Source organism: Sarcophilus harrisii, chromosome 4, assembly GCF_902635505.1.
Source record: "Sarcophilus harrisii chromosome 4, mSarHar1.11, whole genome shotgun sequence".
In the NCBI taxonomy this organism is placed as follows: domain Eukaryota; kingdom Metazoa; phylum Chordata; class Mammalia; order Dasyuromorphia; family Dasyuridae; genus Sarcophilus; species Sarcophilus harrisii.
Genome location: NC_045429.1, coordinates 330,436,004 through 330,447,297, shown reverse-complemented (window position 1 = coordinate 330,447,297; position 11,294 = coordinate 330,436,004). Strand labels below are relative to the sequence as shown.

Genomic DNA, 11,294 nt, shown 5'->3' with positions numbered 1-11,294 from the left:
GGTCTCCCTGCATTGTTTCTCCCTTCTCAAATCCATCCTCCATAAAGCTGGCAAATTGATATTCCTGAAGCACAGCTGTGATCGTGTCACTGCCGAGGAAGTGTCAGCAGCTCCCCTTGCCTATAGGACCGTACAAGTACAAACTCCTGTTTGGAATTTAAAGCTCGGGCCCAACATTCCAGGCTGATGCTTCAGCCAAACCAGTTTGCTACAAGCATATGTGTGGATTTGTGTGTATTTCCATGCATCTATCTGTGTACACACAGGGGATGCACACCCACAACAGGTATACTTGTGAGCATTCATAGTCCATGCCTTTGCATGCATACATGTGGCACACAAGCAGCAACCCACACATGGAAACACGTATGCAGTTATTGCACGGCTCCACGTATGCATGCCTGCATATATACATACACGCATATATTTTCCATCCTTTGCCTTCATGCCTTTGCTATAGCCTTCCCTCTGTATCTGGAGAGCTGTTCCTCTTCATCTCTTTAACCTCCTTTCATGGCTTCACCTTCAAAGAATCTGTCTGAATTGCCCTAGTTATTGTATTCTACTCCTCCTCCCCATCATTCTGTATTTAATTTATATGTTGAATTTACTTATATAACTAAACTCGGGGTATATATATATTTTAAAATCATATTTAACTATAGCTATATATTTAAAACATGTGCAATATATTTAAAAATATTTAATAACCATTTCAATCTACCTAATAATATAATCAGTTTCTTTGGTAATCCTATGTATTTTACATGTTTAAGAGCATTATTCTGAGAAAGGGGAACCATAGGGGAACATGACAAAGGTCAGGTCCCTGCCCTTCTAAAATATAAGCAGAATGACAGCGCAGGCCATCTCCCTTTTACCTTTGTATTTCCCTTATTTAATAACCACATAGTATGAATCCTAGTTGATTTCAAGTTCTCTCGGGCGTAAGTGGTCTGTAAGAGTGATTGTGGTCCCCAAATTCGTCATTTGCAACCAACCTGGTGATTAGAGCATCCCTAAATTTAGCCAGGCTGATTCTCGGCCAAGACATACTTGAAGCCTTTTTGGCTTAGTGGGATCTCCCCGTGCTGAGCTGGCTTAGAGAAGCTATTCACCCACATAGCACATACACCCATCTCACCGCCTTTCCTTTTCATCCTTTCTTCGATTTCCCTTTCCTCCTCCTCTTGAGATTACACTTCTAAGATCACAGCATCACCCAGGAACACTAAGGGCTCCTACTCAGAGCTGAAGAGGTTGCTAACTCTTTGTATAGGGAAAATTACCTTTTCTTTAAAGCAGCAGCTTCTAGTCTCTGCTCTGCAATTGATTTCAACGGTGGGATCTTGGTACACTACTTCCTTTTTCTTTATTCAGTTCTTCTATTTCTCATTAGCATCTTTTTTTTAGGGCAAGGAAGAGTGTGGAAAAGTCACAGTTCTGTGATTTGGTTACTGTGGGTATTTCCTAGTGTGGAAATTCCTTCCACTAAAACATTGATTTTGTGGACAAGATAAAACAAAATGCTAAATACTAATGTGCTTTCAAAGGGAGAGAAGTCTAAAATGCAAAGATTATTACTCCTAGAGACAGATGGTATTCTCCCAGTAGGGAGGGTTGGATGATCTTGCGGAGGCCCAGGACAGTTTTTCTGCCAGGGCATTTGAGGCAAGTGACCAGTTGTACCTCATAAAATGTAAAAAGCTGAATAATCAAGACCAAAGGAAATGGGAAGGCAGAACACCAGGGAAGATAGTGAAGGACATACAAAGTCATTCTGGGTGTCTGACCATCATAGAAGACACTGACTGAATACTGAACTAGGAGTGAGAAGTCCTAAATTCTAATTCCTGCTTTTCCACTGATCTTAAGAAAATTAAATTTGGGGGGGTTTCAGTTTCTTCATCTGCAAAAGAGGTACAACAAAGCCAACCCCACCCTACCTATTAAGCAGTTTATCAATAGTTATGTACTTCCTAGTTGGTTTTCTTAGATCTTGTTTCCTTGCCAATATTCCTAAGTATATAGCTAAAACAATACTCAAGAAATTCACATACTTCAACCCTAATCACAATCAGAAAAGCTGGGGAGAGAGAATGGATGAATCCATACAACTTTCCCACAACAAATCTTATGATTAAACATTAACTAGGGCGCCTTGGATTCTCTCCCAGCCTGGAGAGGGCCACAGGTGAAAATGCTTTCAATGTGCAAACCCGAGGCATTAAGTCTCCATACCTCGAGGAGTTGGCTGAGCAAAGTGAGATCTCTGACCCAGACTGCTTAGCATTTGAGACCTGTTCCATGAAGAATAAACAGACTTTGATAAATTAAGGGCATGATTTTCTGGTAGCAAGATAAAATCTTGCTAGTGACCTGTAGGTCACTCTGCTTTCCTGTAGTAAAATAGGACAGATAATAAATGTGTTCTGTGATTGCACCGAGCAAGCCCCTGTGGTTTACAAAACTTAGTCCCCAAATTAGATCATAGATTTAGTTAGAAGGGATCTTAGAAGTCACTGAAGCCTCATTTTAAAAAAGGACTGGGAAAGTCAGACAAGTTAAATTAGTTGCCCAGGGGTCATGCAGCTAGTGTTTGAACCCAGGTCCCCCTGACTCCTAGGTCCAGTGCTAGACTGTTCTAGTTTTCTAGAGCAGTCTGATAGAGAATTCAGATCAATTCTTTCTTCTTTTTTTAATTTATGGAACCCCAAATACCCTTGTCCTTCCCTCATTTTGGACCACTCAAGGCACAATGTTTTTCTGTCTCATAGAATATAGCTGGTGTTCCTTTTCCATATTAATCAGATGCATGCTATGAGCTGTCTTCTTGTAGCAGGAAGAGGTCGTGCTGAGCCATCCACACTCTTGCCTGGTACCCCGGTGACCAACAGGTGGGCATGTTTTATTTTTGAGCAGCCAGTTTTTTTCTTGGTGGTGAGTTAACTTGTCTAAGTGGGGGCCAAATCAAAGCTGGATCCTTGTTAACATGCTTTCCCCATCTAGGATAACCCATTGGAGAAGCTAGGTTTGGAAAGGATCTTCACCAGCAGGAAGAGAGCTAATTGATGCTAGCTTTCTGAATGAAGAGAACTAAGGAAGGAGGAAAAAGGGGGAAGGTGGGAAAGAGCAAGATGGGAGCAGATGTACTCTACAACTCTTCTTCCAAGGAGGTGGAGTTTAAAGGGAAAGCAGTCCTTTGGGACAAAACTACAGAAACACCCCTTCCCTGCCCAGGGAGGGAGATTAATGAAATCTGAACCAGGGCTTGAAAGGTTGGCTAGGGGGAGGTGAAGCCACCACTCAGGAAGGAGGCTGGGTTCCCATCTGGAGAGCCAAGGGGCTGGGGCTGCTGAACAGATGGAGGCAGAAAGGCAGCTGGTGAAAATGTACTTTCATGTGTAAAGTTTGCTCTTTGGAGGATTGCACTCTCCAACTTTGAAGACAGCATTGGGGGGGAGGCTCTCCTACATACACACTCACAACAAAACTTCAATTGGGGCGATATGCCAGGGCTTTCTGCGAGTGCCCCCTTCGGCAGGAAGAAGCTGGCACTGTGGCACCTTGGCAGGGGACTGTGTGACAGAGGGCTGTGAATCTTTAACAGCTACAGAGAACAGAGGAAGAGGAAGAATGAATCCTGCTGCTCTCCCTATCTCCCTACACCCCCAGGATGGGAGAAGTAGGTAGACTGAAAGTGGGAGAAAGCAAAGGAGGTAAGCAGGAAAAAGTACATTCACACACCTTCCCAACTCCCTTCCCACACAGGCTGAGTTTCCATTTTGGGCTTCCATTTTGGAAAGTTTTCTTCTCTCTTGGGGACAGAGGTGTCAGAAGTATTAAATTCATAGCAAGTTCTGCAGCTATAGACGCAATTCACCCAACCACAACAAGAGAAAATTCACGAGGAGAAAACAGTTGCTTTTACTTTTGCTAAGAACTTCTTGGACACCAGAAAGATAAATTGTTGAAGAATGAACCATCAGAAGTGGTTATTTTGAGACTGATAGATGACAAGCCCTGCCCTAAAAAGTAGGGATGGGACTAGATCCACTGAGTTTTCAAACCCCCCCCACCCCCACCCCCATTTTCACACTGCCAGCAAATCACTAGCCTGACCCAATCAGATCAAGATAGAGGAAGAAACTTGGGGAAATGATTAAACTCTCCCTCTTCTTTTTATTGAGGAAGGCCATATTATTGCCCCGCCCCCCCATCTTATCACAAACAAGTCATTATTCATTCCTATAAGAAAATACAAAAATGAAAATGAAACCCAAGCAACAATATGACTTTTTTAGAACCTATGATTTCTTTCTTAAAAAACAAACAAACAAAAAAACTCAAACAACAACAGAATCTGCTCATCTCCCCTTCTTGAGTCCAGTTCTCAGGGAGACAAAGATTCGAGAAAATAAGTTAAATGGCCTTGGAGTGAATCCTTGATTTTACTAGAGGGATGTCTTCTTGGAACCTTTACCAAACTTGGCATCTAGGCCAAGACCTATGGGGGGGAGAGAGAGAGAGAGAGAGAGAGATTAATTTAGCTTCTCCAAAGGAAGATGAAACGTCAAAGGAAGGGAAATGTCCAACCCTATTAGTCTACACATGGCTAGGATGTAAAATAAGAGGTGAAGCTCAAAAGAAACCAGAGTTTTTAAATTAAATGGAATGCACATCACTGGTATCAACCCTCTCTTGGAGCACAGGCCATGCTCAAGCAACAACTTAAAACAATCCCCAAATATAGAAAAGCATGGAAAATACTGGCAAAATACAGAAGGGTCGAAAGCTACATGGCAGCTGCTTTAAGCTTCTTTGACTTAGACTATATTAATAATGAATCAGACATAAGAATAAAATCAGTAATTAAATGTATTCCCTTGTCAAATGGGAGTACTTGAGGAGACATGAACAGTCCAGGCTAGAAAAAACCAGAACAAGTTTAAGCTTCTGTGTCAATCAGTATTAGGATCAGGCCATTAATGGGACTAATGCATTTCCAACCTGAGCAAGACAGGGAAATCTAGCCTCCCCCCAAATAAAAAATTCCACCTTTTCTTTCTTCCCTAAGAGGAGCCTTCAAAATATAACCCAGGATGCTTTAAAGCTTAAGGCACCGACATGCCAAGAAAACTCACCCATGAACACCAGCACAGTGCCCACCCACTGCATGGAGCTGATAGGGTTGGCAAAGAGGATCACAGACGCCAGGATAGTGAAGAACTTGCGAGTTGTGGTAATGATGGAGCATGTCAGAGGGCCAAAGTACACAACCGTCATGAAGATGAAGCTCTGCAGAGAGAAACACAGAGACCTAAATTCAGGCTGAGGACAGGCATTTGATTCCAAGACTTAAGTCTTCCAAAAAGAAGGGGGGGAAGAGGGCAGAATGGAGATTTATGGGAACCGCGACCTCCCCTAGACAAGCTTCATTCTGGGGGACTTACCTGACCCAGGGCGCTGGTTAGACCAAACAGAAGGATGTTGTAAAGGACACTGGGATATCGTTCGGCAAAGCCAAGGAAATCCCAGAATTCCCCAGTGAACAGGATTCCTGAGGGGAAGCAACAAGACACCAAAGGTGATGTGAGGAAGGAGCTGGGATCCTCCCCCACAAAGGTTCCCTTCACACATGTGCCAGGAAGCCCGAACCCCTAGGGGGTCATTTGGATCTCTGGAGAATTGGGATTGGGAAAGAAAGCACATGGAGCAAAGAATAACTCAGGGCTTGGAAATTATTCCTGTCCCACCATGCAACTTTCCCTGTTCTGTTTCTTGACTTTTCTTGATTGGATAAATTAGAATCTCAAATTTTGGCAGTTAACTAGTCAATCCTGTTCAATGAATCAAATAGTAGAAACCAGTATGTAGAATTAGGTTAAATTTACATTTGCTTCTTGCTTCCCCTGGTAGACTATATGCTTCTTGAAGGCAGGCTTCTCCCCACTCAAGACTGTAACTTCCTCTCAACCTTCTGTCTTCTCTTGATACCTTGCCTAGGGCTTTGCACACAGCAGGTCCCCAATCAATGCCCGCTAACTCAAAATGATGAACACAGATAATAGGCAGTGAAAATGTGATAGGAGTGTAAGGGGTTTTTCCATAATTCAGGGCCATCTTGAAGCCAAGGCTGGCAGGTGGGCACCCTGAAAGGTTGGCATTAAGAAAGTGAGTCTGCGGCTGACCTAGATCAGGAAAGCCTGCCATCCAGGGGTAAATGTGGAAACAGCGGAACTGGCTTCTTACCAGCTCCCAAGAGCAATGTGGACCAGAGGTTTATGTTCAGCATCATGTGGTTAGAGCCTGTTTGGTAATGAGCTCGCATGTGATCCTGGGAGACACCTGTCAGTCCATCCAGTGTCAGAGACAGCAGCTGAGAAATGGAGGGAGCAGCATGAGGGGAAAGGGTCAGCAAAGCTCTGAGCCCCAGGGAAGGCATGGCTCTCCCCCTCAGGACTTCTGAGAACAGTTAGTTGTCTTAAGGCAGACGCCACAGTTCATAGCTTCAGAGTTAGAGCAGAACCCACGAGGTCACCGAGTCCAACCCCCTCATTTGACAATAAGGAAACTGAGGCCCAGGGCAGTTAAGTGACCTGCCCAGGAGGCAGGATCTGAATCCTTTTCTTCCTGGCTCCAAATCCTGGGCCCTGTTCACCTTGCCATGCTGCTTCAATTGATGCCCCATCTCAGCTCATGCAAATCATGCTTCTTTCTTAGTCAATCTCCAGGGCAGTGGGGTAATCTGCAGGATAGGTGATTTAGCACTTTCCAGAGAAACAGGTAACTTCCCTCTCCACTAACATACTATAGGCGAGGATGATGGCTAGGGGTCGGGGTAGAGCACTCCAACCCTGACTCAACACCACAGATTTCTTCCTGTTTCTAGGGTTCTCAGAACCCAGGCGTGGAAGAACTGGAAGAGATATTACTTCTCTCCCTCTCCAGTCCTTGGACTTGGGGATTTTACATCACAATCTCTAGTTATGTCCTGCTCTAGGGTCCAGGAGTTAGTAGGAAGCTTCTTGACACAAAGCTGACAGTCCTTGGCTACAAGCCTCACATGCACCCTCTGGGGAAGGAGAGAGGCAGCTCAATGCCCAGGCCTTCCCCAACTGCCTCAGCAGGGTAAGGATCCTTGCTAGGGAAAAAGACATGGAGTGTTTCAGAACAGTGTTACGACTCCCCCATCAGTAAGTTCATACCAGAAGTAGTTCTCCATAGCCAACCAAATGCTCATCAGCTCCAACCCCCTTTTTGGGCTTGTACATGAAGAGGGCCACTCCAGCCACTATCAAGAGTACACAGAGGTATTTAGCCACTGGGTATTTCTTCTTCAGGAGGGTCACTCCAAGGAGCATAACTGCCAAGAGGAATCAGAGCCAGAGATTCAGCCACCTTCCCAGGAGCAGGAAGGAGTTGAAGATCTTATTGTACAAAGATGTTATCTAGAGGGAAGGGCACCAGGGGAATGAGAAGGGTTTAGGGCTGGCAAGGAGAGAGGGCTAATTAGGTAACAGGGCTCAGCAGAGCAAAGGGCATTATAGGCTGGAGGGAAAGAGCAAAGGTGAAGTGACTAAGGGGATACAGCATAGGGCCATGGAGGGAAAAGAAAAGCAAAGGATTTTATTGTCTACTGACTTTGCACAGATATGTAATTCTAATACAATTGATTATCTGAAAGAAGTAAGCCTCCAACCTCCAGCCTCCAGCCCCCATGAGGAGTGAACCTTCAACATCAATTCATGGCTATTTGAAAAACAGAAATATAAATTATGTGTGTATTCAAGGCTGGAAGACAGAATACCTTGAATTTTATTATAAAAAATTATATTTAATATAATCTAAAGAGAATCTCCTTTTTAACTTATTTAAATTTTTTTTTTTTAACTTTTTGGCAGCATCTCTTAAGAATGAACACAATGATGAGTGGGACAGCAGTAGTCATGGGGTAGAGTGGAGTCAGAGAACAGCACAGGAGAGAGATGGAGAGTGGTATTATAAAAGATTTGAGATGAAGCTTCAAGCCAGAGAAGAAATAAGAACTGGGAAATCCAACATTCCTTACCTGGAATAGGTTTACAGGATTTGCCAAGGACCTTTTTATGGTAAGAAAAAAAAAAGGAAGGAAGGAAGATACAACTGATCAAATTCTATCACTGTATGACTAAGATTCTGACAACATTTCAGGTTTTTGTTCACTTTTGAATTGTGACTTTCCAACAAAATCTTCCCCTTTTATTGAATCTGACCCCTGTAGCCTCAATTCAAGACTATTCTGTTTTAACAGAGAAGCACATGTAAAGAAAGAGCTTTACCCACCAACCCATGTACCGATTCTTGGAGCTTTACCTGAGTTGGGTAGTTGACAAACTGTAATGCAGAGTTGCTGGAGACCATGGCACCCAGATAAGAGAGAGAGCAGGCTGCATAGAGCCAGCTCCTGGTCCGATCCACCCTGGCAGTGTCAAAAAACTGGATCACTAGGAGAAGACAAAAAAACATACAAGAGAAGCCTGGGAGGGCTAGGACTGACCACAGGGCAGAGAGGCATGGAAACGCTGAAAGGCATATTTCTTTATGAAGACAGAAAGCTCCCAAAGGGCAGGAATAGGTCCTATTCCCATTAAACTAGACACACTTAAAGACACTTTTTAAGGGACTATGTGTTCTCTTTTCTCTAAGTCCACTCTCAGGGTCCAGCTGTGGGCTGTTTATTTCTCAGAGGACATTTTGTCCAGATTAAACCAGACAGTTAATCCCACACTACTAGTTAAGGGGAAGGGTGGGGGAGAGAAGGCAGGCTCTAAGAGGAAAAATCGTTTAAACTAACTGGGCCAACAAATCCCTCAAAGTGATAGACAAAGAAGAGTTAGAACAAAGAAAAAAAAAAACATCTTCAGCAAGGGCAAAAGAATACCGAGCCCACCTACTCTCCTCCTTTCTCACTTCTGACCTAAAGGATTTGTCTAAGGAATTTCAGTAGATTCCAGAGCAGATAGATAGGAGGGCATCAACATAGCAATCCTATGGGGCCAGGCAGGAATCACCCAGCACCCAGGGAGTGAGTGGTTGTCTCTCCTTGATTAAGTACTCACAGATCTTGGCAAATACTGCATTGATCACACACTGGATGAAGACCAAGGTTAAGGCAAATGTGAACTTCTCTTGTTTGGCACCCTCCCCATATTTTCCCCTGGTGCTGAAAAGGAAACAGGAGGAAATAAGGATAATTAAAAGGGAAAGAATAATTACAGGAACAGCTGATGTTAATAGGATGTGTGTAAAAGTCTGCAATGCACCTGACAGACATCTCACTCCTTACAACCAATAACCCTGGGGAGCTGGTGTGATCATTATTATTATTCTCATTTCACAGAGGAGGAAACTCAGACTTAAGAGAAACTAAACGCATTGTTTATGGCTCCGACGCTAGCAGGGCTGCAAGGAAAGGTTCTGCCATCTTCCCAGAGAAAACTAGTAGAACTCTCCCAGGATGACCTCTGGTCTTGGGCAGCGCCGCTGCCTTGGAAAGGATCTTAACTCTGAGCAGTATTTGAATTCGAGTCTGGTTTTGGCAATTCCTCAAGAATAACCTTAAAACAAAGTGGGGGGTGGGGGTGGGGGTAGGGTCGGGTGAGTCTCCAGAAAATGTTGAACTACTTCCCTCCCTAGATCATTAAGCCAACGGTTCAAATCCAGCATCGGCCACTTACTAGCTTCGCGATCTTGGGCAAGTCCCTTAACCACTCTCAGCCTTAAGTTTCCCCATCTGCAAAATGGGAACGACACCTCCTGGGGTTCTGGAGGAGGCGTCAATGACAGTATTTGTAACACTCCGCAAACCTCGGCGCAGTGGGAACGTCAGCTAGCTATTGTTATTGTGGTTAGCAGCCGACTTGTTGCAGCTCGCCCCCGCCCCCGCCCCCGCCCCCTCCCAGCGGGGGGTCCCCATGACACTCCCTCCCGGCACCGGAGTGGAGGGTCTGGGCACGAGCCGCGCCGCCCACGTGGCCCCGAGGCCCGGGAGGGCGCTATCTGGGGATGAAGCGGTCGCGAGGAGCGCGGGTCCGCGGAGCAGGGGCGGGGCGGGAATCCCCCGGACGCGGGGAGGTGGGATGGGGGCAGAGCCTCGGAGGAAGCCGGAGCCCTGCCTCGGGCCGGGCCTGAGCGCCCGGGGGGTCGGGGTCGGGGTCGGGGTCGGGGTCGGGGTCGGGGTCGGGGTCGGGGGGCGCTCACATCTTCTCCTGCAGGATCCCGTAATAGAAATAGCAGATGAAGACGCCGAAGAAGCAGAGCGGTAAGCGCAGCCGATCGGGCACCAGGGCGCCGCTGGCGGCCATGAGGCGCGGGGCCGGACCGGCGCGAGCCTCGCTCAGAGTCCCCAGAGATGACGGCGGCGGAGGCGCGGGCAGCGGCAGCTCCAGCCGGACATCGCACACCGGCGACGGGGCCCTCATAGGGGCTGCCTGCGACCGCCGGCGCCGCAAGGCCCTGAGGCTATCTTCGCAGATGCCAGATCCGGGAGGCGGCGGCGGAAGTGCCTGCGGGGTCTCTCGACATACTTCCTCGAGGAAGGCGCGCCTCCAGGCCTCGATGCCTTTCTCGCAGGCCGGAGAACCTCAGGCTTCCACGGGAAAAGGCCCAATTCTGAGTGTTTCCAACAAGGCGGTCTCATGGACAGCCCCAACAAGAACCCTGTGGGGGACTTTGGGGAGCGGGGGCGTCCTAAGGTGACGTAACTGGATGTGGAGACCGGTGGTTGGCTACATTGTTGAAAGACTGCCGGCGTTAGGGGGCGGAGACAAAGCCGATCAAAATCGCCTTCTTCCAGGTTTCCCCGAGGTCCTAGCGTAAAGCCTTCCTTCGGGTTTTGGCTTTGGAACCCTGCGGCGCCCTCTGGCGCCCACGGCCTTGTCACTCAGCCGCTTTGGATTCGCTATCCCTGGGCGAGGCAAGTGTGGAGATGTAGAGGCGCTCTCCTAACCCTAGTTTAGCAATAGGCTGCTAGAGGGGCAGCAGGGAGATTAATAAAAAAGAAAAACGGCTAAGACTCCTCTAGCCGCGCAAACTTTCATCTTCTGGTCCTCAGATTCCCCGTCTGGGGAATGTGGGGATTAAGTAGGAATGCCCTTTGGTGAGAAACAAATAGCCTGCAGTTGGCAGATGTAATTATTCCTCTGATCTCAAAGCCCCTTCGCGCTTATTTCCCCACAATCCCTGGGAGGACGACAAAAGGTTCCGAGTGAGGTTTAAATGACCTTCAGGATGACGAGAGAGACCAGGACTGT

General features: G+C 46.5%; 1 protein-coding gene and 1 long non-coding RNA gene across 4 annotated transcripts; one reads left to right on the top strand and one right to left on the bottom strand.

Moving 5' to 3' along the window:
• The first annotated feature begins 2,808 nt into the window (after positions 1-2,808).
• LOC116423294 lies at positions 2,809-8,462 on the top strand. The gene is made up of 2 exons (XR_004233847.1): positions 2,809-2,897; positions 7,905-8,462. It is a non-coding gene; the product is annotated as an uncharacterized LOC116423294 (long non-coding RNA).
• Positions 4,163-10,938, bottom strand: SLC35B1 (solute carrier family 35 member B1). Of its 3 annotated transcripts, none has more exons than XM_031966073.1 (9): positions 10,243-10,938; positions 9,102-9,205; positions 8,356-8,486; positions 8,072-8,102; positions 7,209-7,366; positions 6,253-6,379; positions 5,454-5,560; positions 5,145-5,298; positions 4,163-4,507 (listed from the first exon to the last, which is right to left on the bottom strand). In XM_031966073.1, exons 1-9 carry the CDS (start codon positions 10,461-10,463, stop codon positions 4,455-4,457), a joined length of 1,086 nt encoding a protein of 361 aa, XP_031821933.1. In that variant the 5' UTR covers positions 10,464-10,938; the 3' UTR covers positions 4,163-4,454. The 3 variants fall into 3 exon arrangements, with proteins under 3 accessions (XP_031821933.1, XP_031821935.1, XP_031821936.1); XM_031966075.1 differs by having other exon boundaries at positions 8,356-8,461; positions 10,243-10,498; XM_031966076.1 differs by lacking the exon at positions 10,243-10,938 and adding an exon at positions 9,720-9,737 and having other exon boundaries at positions 8,356-8,461.
• Between the last annotated feature and the right edge of the window lie 356 nt (positions 10,939-11,294).